The sequence below is a fragment of the Rhamphochromis sp. 'chilingali' genome (genome assembly GCF_963969265.1).
Source record: "Rhamphochromis sp. 'chilingali' genome assembly, chromosome: 19".
Classification (NCBI taxonomy): Eukaryota; Metazoa; Chordata; class Actinopteri; order Cichliformes; family Cichlidae; genus Rhamphochromis; species Rhamphochromis sp. 'chilingali'.
This window is the reverse complement of record NC_137946.1, coordinates 15,843,220-15,858,328: the sequence shown is the minus strand read 5'-3', so window position 1 is coordinate 15,858,328 and position 15,109 is coordinate 15,843,220. Positions and strand designations below refer to the sequence as shown.

The following is a 15,109-nucleotide window of genomic DNA, read 5'->3' as shown; positions in this document are numbered from 1 at the left end:
CTAAGTAAGGAAAACTCCTGATTTCTCTCAGATGAAATCCAAGAGTCCCGTCTCTGTGATTTTGCTCCCACCAAAATCACCAGAGCCACCAAAATGATAAAGAAATCCCACCCAGCAAAGACCTGATCCACCGGAGGTGGAGTTATTATCAGAAGCAGGTCTGTGCTTTTCAAAGAAACTGGACGGCGAGCTGAGGGTTTGTAGGAGCTAGCAGAGTGATACCTTTCTCTGGGTTGATGTTTTGTGGTTGCGTTGTAGGTGCTGGGTTGCTGAGGGAGTGGGCATGGACCGGAGGGCCAGAGATGGGATGCTGAGCCGCAGCTGACTGAAGCTGTGCCAGGCGAGGGTCATGCCAAGTGGTTGTCTTATCCAGGTGACTGAAAAAACACAACAAGTCTAAACGTATCTGTGACTGTTAAACTACTGTAACCTGCTGGATAAGGAGCCTCGGACCTGCTTTACCTGTACGACCAGACGCTCACACAATCACATTCACACAGACAAATGACAACATTTGTGCTGCTGTAAACTACAATGACCTTTGTCAGGAGTGTCAGCTGCCAGGCCATGTGCTCCTGTGAAGTTACAACCGCACTGGTTGCAAAACTAGTCAGAACATTTTCTGGCTGCATGCAGCTAATTTGTTTCAGGCCTTGGTTACAGCAGCACTCCTGCATGCCTCTCCTCACTGTTTCCCATCACTTTTTAATCACATTGTTTGCACTGCTTTCTGTTGCAGGAAAAAAATCTAGTGAAAAATCTAAAGAAACGTTTCTTGGTGCAAATATAATTAGCTTTGAAATGGGTCGGTTTGATGATCCACGTAACCTGAACTACTATTGATGATTTTTATCATATTTTTACAGGAAGCTGTCAAGCAAAAGTGCAGCAAATGTGACTGTAAATTAATCACTTGAACAATCAGTGTGATCAAATTCTTATAAGATGCCACCTTGAGATTTGGAAAATTGTGAAAACCACTTGTTGCAACACAGGATGAGTGCCAGTGCACAACAGAGAGGATTGGAACAAGATGAACGGGGCTCCTCCTACACAACCTTTCTAATAACCTGCAGAGCAGAAGAGATGCAACACAGATAAACTGGAGGTTAACCTTACTTGAGGAAGTAACGCTGGCCAGTCGGTGTTTTGGCCATTTCCCAACCTCGGGGGAGTGGCATGTCATCGGGTATGATTGGTGTTGCTGCTACATCTGCTGCTTGAGTGGAGAGGGAGTTGACAGGAAGGGAAGCAGGGGAGGAATGGGCGCGGACGTGATGAGGAGCCTGGGAGCCGCACACACCTCCATCTGAACTGGCCTGACGAGAAACAAGCAGGGTTAACAACTCTGTCACGAAACCACAAACGGCAATCAGAAACATAAACCGACCGGATGGACAACAAGATCTGGAAGGAAACCAGAGTGAGCACTAAGAGGAAGAAGATTTAAACCGGTCATGTTCAAACTCAAGTGCTACGCAGTGCTGTGCACAGTACTAGTGTTGCTTTCCACACAGTTGTCCCGATGTTACTGCTGATCAAGTCTGACACACTGCAAGAATTCTCATGTTTGAGTCACATCTACAAATATAAGAAACCGTTTAAGGAGGTATGACTGATGATTGTGAAATAAATCAGAGTGTTATGCAATTTTAAATGATAAAGATGACAGGTGCTTTGTAGTCACAAGAAAATCCAAATGTTTCTCCCTGTGGCTTCTGTGAATCTCACCAATACCTTTATAACATATAACAATCTTCTTACAGCTGCTCCATCTCACCCTGTTCCTCTGTCACACCAGCCCTCTGGAACTCCTCCTTCAATGCATCTACAAACTTCCTCTTTTCCTCCTGCCTGGCATCTCCATCAACATCTCAGCCTTGCATCTCTAACTTTGTCTCTATTTCTCCACTCATTTCTAATCTTCTCCATCCTGGTCACTCCCAAAGAAAATCTTAGCATCTTCACTTCTGCCACCTCCAGCAAACTAACATGGTAGAGTTAAGGACATATCTGAAACACTTTAAATATACAAAAACAAGGCGAATCTTTAACAGATACAGTCATTTAAGGTTTTATGCATAAAGTGAAATCCTCGTCAACTTACAGTTATAGATTCAAAGTTGGTAAATTCCTACCTTTGATAATTTTGCAGTGTAACTTACAATCTAAAAAAAAAAAAAAAAAAAAAGCAGCCACTTTTGCATAAACCTGAAAACGTCGAGCAGGTCAGACATAGGGAGCCGTGCATCATTTTGCAGCACAGCTGAACTGTTTACTGTGGCCAGAAGGACTACAAATATAAGACAGCTAACACAACAGGTTAAAACTCTGTGTAAGAGTAGGAATCATACAATCATCAGTCAACTCATATCATTTTCTTAGAGTCTCAACACAAAATACTGAACTCGGCAGGCATTCGGCAATGAGAAAAATGGGAAAACAATCCAATAACCTCAGTAAGACAGTCAGTCAGGACAGACACTGTTTTGAACCCTTCTTTTTTAAAGAGCAATATTTTACACTTGTATTAAGAAGCGGCAGTCTGCGATAGCTGGCTGACATTTCTAAGACGTCTCGTTTTGACACTTAGATAAACAGATGAAAGCATCAGGAAGATGGAAGCAGCAGGAAGTGTTTGGTGTTTTTGCACAATAAATTCTCTTAAAGTAAACAACTTCCCTTTAAACCCTAAGCTGCAACCATTTACCACCCATGTGGAAGCAGGGAGGAAAGCAACAAGATTCCCCAGGTCTTATAAAACGTACATGTTAAGCTGTTATTTACCCACAAAACCGCTCCATTTTACTTACTTTTTTATATTTCTAATATTTGTTTTGCATGTGTAAACAAGGAAAAACCTAAAGGATCAGAATGTAATGCATCAGCTCCATGTGTTTCTAAAGTATTCACCCCTCCTCCTGCCTGCTCATACAGAACATGTCGTGTCCCCACTCTGTCGGACTGCAGGTTTTTTGGATTGCTCTGCATCACTGTGGTCACTGCACAGCTGTGATTTGCCATGAGTGTAAGAGTGTAATGCAGAGTCGGCTCTGTAAGCCTGCATGGTGAGAGAACAGCGGCTGTTTTTAGTACTTGTCTGGAGTGGCCCCGGGGATCCGGCTGTCTGAAGAAGGAGTCCGGCAGCTTTCTCATCCTCATGGGGAGAGATGAAGGCTGTTTGGCCGCGTTGGGGTTCATCACCGCCGTGAAGAGGGCCTCCAGCTCCGTCTGCGAGTCCCCGCGGACGTGCACGATCTGCTGCCCGGCCGGAGGCGCGCCACGGTGCGCGTCCATGTCGCCAAAAGTTTACTGTCGAAACAAATCTGTCGAAAAAGTGAAATAACGTAAACAAACAAGGAGAGAAACCCCCCCCCCCACCCCCACCGGGCCCGCTGAGACTAGATCCGTCAAAGTGCTGGAGTTATGATCGGATTTGTTTACACTTTTTGCCCACCAAACCCCCCCTCCCCAATCACCACCAACACCACCCCATTTGAACTTTTGCGTCGTTGTGGCTCTTTTCCAATCTCTAATGTCTCGGAAGTAAATCAGATGTGAACAGATTGCCAATCATTCTGTAAAGAAGTCGAAAGATCGCATTTTAAAGCACGGATCTCAGAGCAAACTCAGTCTTAGCGGTGGACAACATGCCTCCCACATACCTTTAAGCAGCCAGACCGTTTCCCCCCTCTCTCTGTATTCCTGCAGAGGAAAAAAATAAGTCGGAGAAATCTCAGCCGGGAAAACAGTCAGGAAGACACCCAGGTTTGACGCAAAGTCTCAGCCGAAAACCTCCCAAAGTAAAAGAATAAACGCATAAATGGAAGCTGGTAGGAGAAGAGTGGTTTCTGCGAGACCTCCAAACTTTTTTTTTTTTCACATCCAGCTTTCAGTCTAGATTCCCGTGATAGTGCGAAGGGGCGGGGTTGCAGGCTTTAAAGCTGCCGCAGTTGCAGGGGAAATACTTCACTCCTAGGACAGACGTGTGAACTATCAATAAGAAGGAACAAAAAACGACTTTGAGTTTTTTTAACACCTCCACTTGGATCATGTGAGTCACTTTCAGCCCTTACAATGGACGGAAATGAGCGTCATTCTACTTTCTGCCTAGATTTTTGATTCCAGTTTGTGCGGTTTTCCAGTGCAGCTGATGAAAGTAGCACAGCGCCAAATGCGGATAAGGAGGGAGGTGGGAAAGAGACAAGCGCAATAATATACTTTCAGGGGATAGGTGGGTGGGGGATCACTTCTTGAGTCCGGGCCTGGGTCTCGTCTGGTTTGGGGGTTGGGTGGGGAAATTGGGAAGTTGTACTGAGAAAACATCCGCCCCTGATGAGGCCAAGCCAGCCGGAGCCTGTTTGTCCCGTGCAGGCACGCAGGACACAGCGCCTGCCTCTAGTGGAAAACACGCGCTACAGTGAGCTCAGAGCTCAGCTGGCCAACAGATTGAATTCAAGAAAAATGTCTTTCTGGACTGCAGTGCGTCCACTAATTCAGTTCAGTATAACCCACCAAAGGCAGCAGCTCACACGGGGGGCGCCCGAGTCTTATATTAGCTAATAAACTTTGACTTGACGACTTATTGATCTGAATAAATGCTTGACTTTTTAATTTTAAAATAGTGAAAAAGTTAGTTTGAACTCATGCCTCATGAAAAATGTAGGCCAATTACCTGATTGAGCTTTTAAAAAAAAAAAAAAGTTAAAACAAATAAAGTATTTTTCCATTCTGATTGTTTCTGTAAGCACATTTTTATTTACTTCATAATGTTTTACAGTCAAGCACTGGAGATGTTTTCGGTTTTTTCTGCATCGATCACCTTTTAGAAACCAGTTTGTTTACCTTCAATCCAGTCTGATTAAAACACTGATGGAGTTATTAGGCTGTGTAAAGTTATATATTATCAAAATATATAGTTTGGCTTATATATATTGTGTGTCCCCCCCCCCCCCCCCCCCCCCCCCCGTTTAGTCATTACTTTAGAGAAGTGTATACAATTTGAGGCCCATTATTTTACCAGTGAAGTACAAAGATAGCAGCATGGTGTAACACATACGTTTACCACTGTGAGCACTAAAGTGCTGTGACGGCCTCCTGTCTGTATACATGGGCAAGTTGCATAAGCTGAAGGTGAAGAAAAGGTCAGCAGACACTTTTCAGACACTCTGCCCTCTCACAGACACTCACAGGCTCAAATATCTGCGAGTCCCACTTTGCTGGCTAAACTGAGTGACCTGCACTGCTTCCATGTGAAATAAAAGTGTAAGAAGTGTAAGTATTAGCCAGGCGAATTAAATGCACTTGATTCACTGATAACCAGTAAGTGCGGGCAACTCTAAAAAAAGCAGATGTTTTTGACAGTTTGCTGGTCTGGACCATTCAGGTATGTTTTAACACTACGCTGCTATCTTCCCAGGAGTGGACGCCCCAGCAAATTCACTCCAAGGTCAGACAGTGAAAGGCTCAGAGGAAGGGTAAAAAACCCCTAGAGCTACATCTCACACTCTACAGACCTCAGTTAGTAGGTTAAATGTTAAAGTTCATGAAGGTATGACTGAAAAAGGCTGAACAAGCATGACTTTTTCGAGGGTTTGCAAGGAAAAATCGTCTTCTGTTTAAAAGAGTATGGTAGCACAGCTTAGGTTTTACAAAGCTGGATCTGAACAAACAATAAGACGTCCTTTGTACAAATTAGCCTAAAATAGAGATATTTGCACATTAGCACAAACACTTCATATTAAAGGTCAAGCGCGGTGGTGGAAGGGTGATGCCGCAGCACCTGGACACCTCATTGAGTCAATCATGAGCTCTATAGATCACGTGAAGCCATCTTTTTGACAGCTAAATTAGGTCAGAAAACAGGACAATAATCCCAAGTACAGCAGCAAATGGCTGAAAAAGAAAATAATCAAAGTGCTGCTGCAAAGTCCAGACCTCATTTTCATTAAAATGCTGTGGTAGGACTTTAAGACAGCTGTGCATATACAAATATCTGCAAACCTCAATGAACAGAAGCAAATAATGGATGAAAATTCCCTCCAAGCAATGTGAGAGACTGTCACACCGAAAGCCTCAAGGTATTGCTGCTAAAGATTGTGTTCTTACTTTTTCACAGCACTGCACAGACTGTTTTTAAATGTTTTAAATGTCAGGCTTAGGACATCACTGTCACTCATATTGAATTTTCATAAAATCAAATTCATGAACTGTTCTAAGCAAGAATAAAGTTACAGGATTGTTTTCAGTCCAGTGTCTGATTATTTTTTTAATTCATACATTAAGATGTTTTCGATTGTTTTATGTGTCTGAGGTTTCAAAGCAGGATGCTTAAAACATTCAGATCAGTGGACCTTACCATAAATGCAATGTAATACACAGCACTACGCATTAGATGGCAGTGTCTCACCTTGACACCTGAAACGTGCAGCGCGTTGGGTTTCACGTCTCATTACTAGACGGAATGTACAAAAGGAGGAGCGAAGATTCGAGGATCGTTTCTCCAGTCTTTTGATTGCTGTCTCAGATCAAATCATCTCCACATGCGGTTTTTAATCCGCAGCGTTTCTCTGCCAAATCAGCGGGCATGACTACAGCGGTCACGCACAGGCAACTTATCAGGTGCCTATTCACGCCACAAACAAAGCGGGTAAAGAATTGCTCTCAGAGACACAAACTGGTTTGGAAAGACAGGACTTGGCTTTGGAGAGTATTCAAAAACGTTAAAAATGGTTAAGATTGAAACCAGAATAAAAAAAAAAGTGTGAAACGAAAGCAATATAAAACCTATGTGGTGACAGCTGTTGGTTTATTTTTGATTATTTAGGGAATATTCTGGGAAACACATTTTGTCGCTGGTTCACCTCCAGAATGTTAAACAGCTGCGTTTTATGGGAAGTCGTGCGCTGGAACAAAGGAGGTAAAACAGTTGGTTTTAGGTGGATTTTGTTACAGACACAGCCAGGGTAGCTATTTCCCTCTGGAGCTTGTTAAACACAATTATTATTCTCATACATCTCATGTCGGATAAATATCATGCTACAGCTGGTTGGCCTTTCAAAGGCAACAAGCCAGATAATCAGTCAGTCTGGCCACACAAACCAGTAAAGCCACAGAGTGCATGTTTACATTTTGGCTGTTATGATATGGGGCGCCGTTTGTAAAGTGAAACATGCTAAAATTAACGGCAACACTTTTCCACATTTAGCTCAAAACAAGTCATTTTTTTACAACATTTAGTAAAATATTTGTAACTTTTCATATTTAAAACAGAATTTTAAATGTTAAATCTAAATGTTAAATATTCAATCTAAATGTTAAATCTAAATATATTTAAATCTAAATGTTAAATGTTAAATCTAAATATTATATTTAAATCTAAATCTAAATGTTAAATCTAAATGCTAAATGCTAAATGTTAAATGTTAAATCTAAATGTTTAGGCTAACATGCAAATTTATTGCACGGATCAGCGGAAATACCAAAATAAAAGCATTCCGAAAACCTCCGATGCAAAAGTGTGCCGGTAGTGGTCAGACACGTTCTCACTCCCAAAGCGTAATAATTTTCGCTAGGTGACAAATTGTCAACATTTTATGCTTTCGGGTACCCAACAAGTTCCTAAATTAGGCATCGGAAAAAGGAGAGCACGTGAGAACCATTTGGACTCAATCTACGCATGTTCTTTCATTTTCTAAAAATCGCTTTGGAAAACACTATTTTACGTCATTTAACTGCTAGTAAAGGTTAGGAATAAGGTTATAGTTAGGGATAAGGTTAGGTTTAGGGCTGCAACACATGGCTGGAATTAGGGCTGGGCGATATATCGAGTTTTTTTTTTTAAAAAAATATCGATATATTTTCATGCGAGATATAAGATGTGACAATATCGTTTATATCGATATAGTCTATGTTACGTTATAATTATACTTGTGGAGCCGCAGGTTTGCCTCTCTTTCGTCCACTTTTGTCTCTACGCTGCGTTACTCGGCCTCGCCTCTCCTTCACTGAACACAACTGCCCCTCCGCCATAGCTTCATCTGCAGGCAATGACAAGATGAAAGCGGAAAATCTCCGTTAGCGAGTTACCGCGGATCGCCCCGTGCGTGGGGCTGGACGGCGTCAACGTGTTAGCGAGCTAACCGCGCTAACCGGGCTGCACGGCCTAAAATCCTTTCATTTTCTCAAAACTCGACAGTGCGCCCTATGTATGGATTCTGGTTGTGCTTACTGACCGCGAACCGATTTTATGTGGTACACAGCTCTCAGCAATCTGTCAAAAAATGTTTTAATGACTTTGCTAAGCTACGGAGCTGCACCGCTTGATGGATTGTCGGATGATTACGGCTACCGAGGAGGAGCCTCGCGGAGTGATACGTACTGTGCTTCAACGTAATATTACCATACTGTGTGTGTATAAGGACCACAAATGGCACCTGTTCAGAGACGTGGTGCAGCTGTGAAATCTTGTAAATGACCTCATTAATATTTGGTAAAGTGTTTTGTAAACTTATGAGTGGCTATTATATTGTGAATGCTTTTATTTTGAAAGTCACAGAGCGACAAGGTGCCGTAAATCAAGTGGCGTAAACCATATGGCAGAAGCGCGAGTTTTAATGCACAGAGAGAAGGTGTGCTCTATGGTTAATGGACGGGAATGGGAAAAAGAACGGCTATTAAGGTGCAACACTGAGTCGAAAGCAGTTTCTTAGCACCTGGTTGATGAGGGAACAAGGTTTGTAACAAAGTTTGTCCTGTAGATATGTATTTTGTTGTTTTACGGAGCATATAGCTGCTGACCGCTACTAAGCATAAAGGCTAAGTTTTCACCCACTAGAGGGCGCTAACGTACCTCGTCATGTTTAGGCAGCGATGCAACGATTTCCCTGTTATATGCAATAATTTACAAGTTTTAGTGTTATTTGTTATGTAAGGTAAGGAGAATTAATTTGTGATTAATGAATAAGTCAAAAGGTTAAAGGTAACACACTGTTTGATTTACTAATAGTCTTTTATTCTGTATGTTGTAGCTCTTACGGTGTGTTCACATACACGGCTGTTTAATAAAAGGATTGTGAACCATCAGTTTGAGAGACCATCTTTTCAACCGGGGATGCTACAAATCTGTCTCTTTGTTATTATGCTCAGCGTCTGTTAGTTTACATTTTGACTGCACAATTGTGAGCTTTTTGTTATGCACAAAAAGAACATAGTTTTCTTTTATTTATGGACCATGATTATTTAATAAATGCTGATAATTTATTTTTGAGTAATTTTTTCATGTACATCTACGCTGTATGTAAATAAAAGTGCCCGTGTGACATCTGGGACACAGTGTGACTAAGAACTCTCTTTTTGTTCTTAACTTATGGCTTTAAAAAAAAAAAATATTGAGATATATATCTTATATCGCCATCCAGCTAAAAAATATCGAGATATGAATTTTGGGTCATATCGCCCAGCCCTAACTCAAAGACAAGTATCTTTGACAGTGTATATATAGATGTATTATATATAAGAGACAAATATTGTTCGTTTAATATGTTGGCATTACTAAATTTAGCTCAATGCTTACATATATGTATAAAAAGAAAATGTACAAGCTGTGATAACTGTGTCTGATAGAATGAAGAGTAGACTGATATATTAAATAATCCTTTATTGGGTGAGAAAATCAGACCATGTCATAACTGCATTAAGTCATACAGAATAGATATCAGAGCCTTAAACAGGCTGACTTCTGCTAAATGGGTCAAACTGGGAAGAAAGTATACAAACACATAACATCCTTATGTAACACTATAGATCAACTTACCTCTGAATATATAAAGCATATAAACAATTACAGCAATATGATGCAACAAACACAGCAGTGCAACTAATCCAAAATACTCAAAGCTTCATAGAACTGAAACAAACATTTATTTTTAGGTCCATTCTCCTGCTGATACATACTTTAGGTTTCTGAATATTACACTTGTTGCTGCCTTTCATAGTGTGTAACTTGAAGGCCCTGAGTACTTTCTCCCACACTGAAAACATTGGAATGATAAAATGATTTGAACATTACCTAATAAGACTGATTCAGGACAGACAATTAGTTATTTTAAACTTTTCTAGCAGTCCTTCACAAACAGGGAACAGTCTGTCTATTCTCTCCATCTGTCAGCTGCTGCTGGCTCTTCCTCCTCTTCCTCACACACTGCTGAGTTTGTCCTGGTGGATCATCAGGGGTGCAAAGCCTCACAGATGATGTGCAGCAGTGGGTCCCTCAGTCTGTCCTCACTCTGGACACTTGCAGTTGTCACACATGGAAATCAAATGTGTGATAAGCTGCAAGTGTAACTTATAAATAGGGCTGGGCGATATGGCCTAAATTATTGCGATATAATTTGAAGCATGTGCGGTAACAATCGTAATTTCAGTGACTGAATTATTGCCGGTCATTCGTACATTTACTTTATTATATAAAATGTAGAATATATATATACTGGAAGTGCTGGGTATACAAGTCTGGCCTAAGTCTTCGGTCAGAAAGACTGCAGCAGTCCAGGAGTTTAGTTCACCGTCTTTAATGAAGCTTCACAGAAGATATGCACTTATAATTGTGGCAGGTGCAGTATCGGTGACTATAAGCATGGTTGTCTGGAAACAGAAACAGGTAATACTATAATTAGCAGGGTCAAAGATAACTAAGCAACAATCAGAACACATCATTTACTCAGACACAGCAATATTTTACAATGTCCACAAGGGGTCGCCGTAAGACCAGAAGTTGGCTAAATAGCACATATCTTCCCAGTTGCTAGTACTAAGGCAAGCATGTGGCAAGCTAACAACAGCTAAACTAAACAATAAACAACAGAAAAATCCTTTAACCGCGGGATATAATCATTGGGGGAGATTCTGGCCACTGGTATTAACTTAGTGCTAGTTAATTAAATAATTAAATAAACCTACTAACGTGGTAGCAGTGTACTGAGGCATAACTTTAGCTTAAACATACACAAACAACTATAACTATTATCATACCAGTTAACCTGTCAAAGGTAATAACACTTACAGTCTCATTAACGCACACGGAATCACACAAACTGCGATGCAACTGTATGGAAGAAATATAGTATCATCAGAATTCAAGTATTTTTAGACATTGAATTTATTTCTTCCATACAACTGCCATGCTCTGCTGCTGCTTTTCGTCCCTCACTCTCCCTCTGCGTGATGCGCACATGATCACTGGTGCGCTCATTTGGGTGCGCTTGGTTCTTGCCTCTAGACATCCTGAGGCCGAGTCAGCAGGGAATTTGCACATAAAATATATAAATTAAATCTTTTTGAAACTTATAGAATCTAATCTTTTGGTTTCTTTTTTTTCATAGCATTTTATCAAACTGTTGTCTGCTACAGAGTTAAAAGTATTGTACTAGTAGTAATATAGCATCCACCATCTCCTGCTTGCATATTGCAACAGTCACCTGAAGGGGCTGAAAATTGTAAAGACCCTACAGAACAATCAGTAAATGTGAGTAAATCTGTGATTCTGCGAGTAACACACTGGGTTCAGTTTGGAGGTTGAACTCTCACTCACCAGGATTGACAGCTGTCTGTGCCACAGTTAAACTCATGCAGTGCTAATTTAAAAACTCTCAAATATTTTGGACAAGTTATATTTTTCTATCACAAACAATACACGTCTTCATTGAAGTAAACACACAGAGCAATTAATATATATTTTTAAATATAATTTTCTTTATTTTAATTATCAAATTACAAATAAAAAAACCCAACCCACCTCACGAGCCCTGGTCAACCCCTCACTTGAATTTTTGATTTTCAGTTTAAAGCAATTAAATTCAATCCAAAAATTCAATCCCAACAATCAAGTGATTCCCTGTGAGCAACGGTGGACAGGGAAAACTCCCTTTTAACAGGAAGAAACCTGTGACAGAACCAGGCTCAGTGTGGGGCAGTCTTCTGTCATGACTGGTTGGGAGGTGAGGGCAAAATAAAACTGAACATAAATGAGAGCACAGTATAGTTATTATGTCATAATTAACCAGTCAAGGTGGACAGGCAAACTGCACCGAAAATACCGCCCGTTATGGCAAGACCTAGACCTATACCTAGACCTAGGTTATTTGCGAGGTTGGCAAGAGCACTCTGTGGTACTTTCTCACGTCTAACAATCGCATTCTGTTCCTTTAGTACACTCAAATCCCATTCAATGTTGCCGATCCTGGCATTAATCATTCTATTTTGCTCTATGAGCAACTCTAAACGCCGAGCTATTCTCTCCATTGACTCACTTTGGAACTGCTGCAGGGACAAGTGTCAAAAGAAAAAGAATGTTCCCTGAATTATTTAAATGTAAAGGTATTACCTTTGTCAAAGACTGCTGCTTTGCAAAAACAACTGGCTGTTACTGAAGACGCATCAAGGTAAACTGTGTTAAAGCACCTCTATTTATAGACTCATGTGGCAGAGATGATGACGTCAACCGTCACGGGAGACTGTGACGTGCGGTCGACCGTCACGTCACAGTCTCCCGTTTGAGAAGATCAAAGGATCAAAGAATAGCTCCGTGTCATTCCGCGCATGCTCAGATCATGCGCATTGAAATGAACGGGATATTTATTTATTCATTTTAAATACCTTGCTATATAACAAAGGCGACTGCGCACTCAAAGGACGAGGAGAGTTCAAAATAGGGCTGTTCGATATAACGACACATATGGATGACGATATGAAAAAGTCTATCGCTTCATATTACGGCAATATTTTTTCATGGTTTTTATGGCTGTATCCCAATTCAGGGTCTGCAGCCTTAAAGTACGCAGCTTCAATGGTCCTCAAGGGCCGCGTACTCAAAGACCGCTAAGGCCGGAAGTGCGAGGCTTGTGAAATGGGACGGTCTAGCCTCTGTCGCGCTGCCCAGGTTGCCTAGCAACCATGATAGCTGGAAACGTGTGGTTGACAGAAATTAAGGAGAACATATTTTGCTCATTTGTTTGTTTCTACATGAGCTTTGTGTGATTTAATAAGTATCTGAGGCTGAGACCACAGGACTGTAAAACATGATTGTTGCATTCTTGCATATTTCTGAAAACATCTTAGTGGTGTGGCAGCCATGGGTTGAGCCAGCCCTGCAAACCCTGTGGATGGACGATGCAGTGGACAGTGGGAGGAAGCATCCTAAAGCTCTCTTTGCAGACCAGCCTGTGCGATTCTCCACTCGCCGACCAGAAAAGACAAACGGCGGGTCTCAGTTGCAGCACCTCATCCATTACAACCAATGTATGCAGAAGAACATCTCTGAATGTACAACACTTTGAATCTTCAAGCAGATGGGCGACAGCAGGAGAAGACCACACCAGAGCCACTCCTGTCAGCAAAAAACAGAAACTGAGGTTACTGAACTGGACATGTGTGTGCTTAATAAACTGGCAAATTACAGCAGGATTTTCCTATCCTCGGTCAGAAGGCACAGGTGACTTATATGATGAAAGAGAGGGTCCACAGCAATGAGAATTAGGGTTCCTTTAATCCAAACATCTCCAGAAGTGAATTCGTGTGAGTATATGTATATGTGTGTGTGGTTCTGTAAAATAACAGAAATTACAATTAGCAAACAATTAAAGTCAACCAAGCTGGTCTAAATAATACAGAAAGGGTTGAACAGAAATGACTAAACACCACCCCCTGGTGGACACAAATGTGCTGCTGCACAGGGATAGACTCCATCTTTACTTTGGGCAGCTCAGTTCACAAGGGTAGCGCCATTTTGGTCAAATCAGCGTGAATATACAGTGTCTCGTGGCTACACAAACCGCTGGAAAACTCTATAAAGGCATCACACAATGTACATAGGCAAGTGTATGATAAGTTACAACCATAGAACAAACAAATACAAGGCACTTACTTATCATTCACGCACACGCACGACACATGTTCAGCACAACAGCCCAGCTCCACTAGCGCTATCACGGTGAACCAGCGCAAACACAAACAAAGGATGGGAGGAATGTACCATCTTAGCAGTGGTTAGAGGGGGTCCGTGGAACAGTCTATATACACAAATCACAGGGGTTTTCTACAGTTACAATTTGCTCACCAGAATTGGACAGTAGAAGAATGGAAAACATTGACTGCTCTGATGAGTCTTGATTTCTGCTGTGACATCCCAACTATGTTTTATTGTCATAAGCACAGTAAAGAAACATATTCTCCTGTAATATAAAATTCTTCCTTTGCTGTCCACAATAGATGCCAAACAGAAATAAATTCACATGTAAAATAGATAATAATGGGCAGCATGGTGGTTAGCACTCAGGCCGGGGTCTTTCTGGAGTTTGCATGTTCTCCCCGTGTTTGTGCGGTTTCCCTCCGGGTACTCTGCTTCCTCCCACCATCCAAAAGACATGCAGTTGGTGGGGATAGGTTAATTGATTAATCCAAATTGCCCATAGATGTGAATGTGAGTGTGAATGGTTGTCCCTGTCTGTTAGCCCTGTGACAGACTGGCGAGTGGCGACCTGTCCAGGGTGTACCCTGCCTCTCGCCCTGACAGCTGGGATAAGCTCCAGCGCCCCCCGCAACCCTGAAAAGGACAAACGGAAGCGAATGGATGGATGGAATAGATAATAATTTAAAGACAATAAAAAATCTCATAACTATAAATCAGCATGTATGAAATGCAGTAGGTTATGAACTCCTGTCAAGTGTTTGAGTCTAATGGCAGCAGGGAAGAAAGAGTTCTTCAGTCTGGAGATCCTCCATTTCACACTTCTGTACCTCCGGTCTGAGGTTGAAAGTGTGAGCAGTACGTGTTGGGGGTGGATAGCCTCCAAGAGGATGGATGCGGGTATCCAGTGGACTCTCTGACAGTAGGCAGCCTTCACCACTCTCAGGTGTTTGCAGTAAAAAAAATTTGCAAAAAATAGCCTGAAAGCTTAGTTCCAGCTGACCTTGTATCAACCATTCAGGTTGGTGCTGGTGGTGATATTTTCTTTAGTACCAACAGAGCATGCTTAAACACCCCAGCTTACCATCCATCCATCCATCCATCTTGTTCCGCTTATCTGGGTCCTGGTCATGGGGGCAGCCTACG

At 41.7% G+C, this 15,109-nt stretch overlaps 1 protein-coding gene and 1 long non-coding RNA gene across 5 annotated transcripts in view; both read right to left on the bottom strand.

Annotated features, from left to right (window-relative positions):
• Window positions 1-4,256, bottom strand: part of LOC308387362 (transcriptional coactivator YAP1-like) — a 10,135-nt gene extending 5,879 nt beyond the window's left edge. Inside the window, exons 1-4 of one of the 2 annotated variants that reach the window (XM_080867345.1) lie at window positions 3,666-4,256; window positions 3,097-3,326; window positions 1,120-1,319; window positions 223-377 (exon numbers count right to left, since the gene is read on the bottom strand). In XM_080867345.1, coding sequence (XP_080723471.1) covers window positions 223-377; window positions 1,120-1,319; window positions 3,097-3,297 — 556 coding nt within the window. In that variant the 5' untranslated portion in view covers window positions 3,298-3,326; window positions 3,666-4,256. The remainder of the gene's footprint in view (window positions 1-222; window positions 378-1,119; window positions 1,320-3,096; window positions 3,327-3,665) is intronic. The other variant, XM_080867346.1, reaches the window with a different exon arrangement.
• A 5,475-nt stretch (window positions 4,257-9,731) lies between these two features.
• On the bottom strand, window positions 9,732-15,001 carry LOC308386887. Of its 3 annotated transcripts, XR_013969869.1 has the most exons (3): window positions 13,922-14,046; window positions 11,063-13,384; window positions 9,732-10,644 (listed from the first exon to the last, which is right to left on the bottom strand). It is a non-coding gene; the product is annotated as an uncharacterized lncRNA (long non-coding RNA). The 3 variants fall into 3 exon arrangements; XR_013969867.1 differs by lacking the exon at window positions 9,732-10,644 and having other exon boundaries at window positions 11,730-13,600; window positions 13,922-15,001; XR_013969868.1 differs by lacking the exon at window positions 9,732-10,644 and having other exon boundaries at window positions 11,730-13,384; window positions 13,922-15,001.
• Window positions 15,002-15,109: the final 108 nt, after the last annotated feature.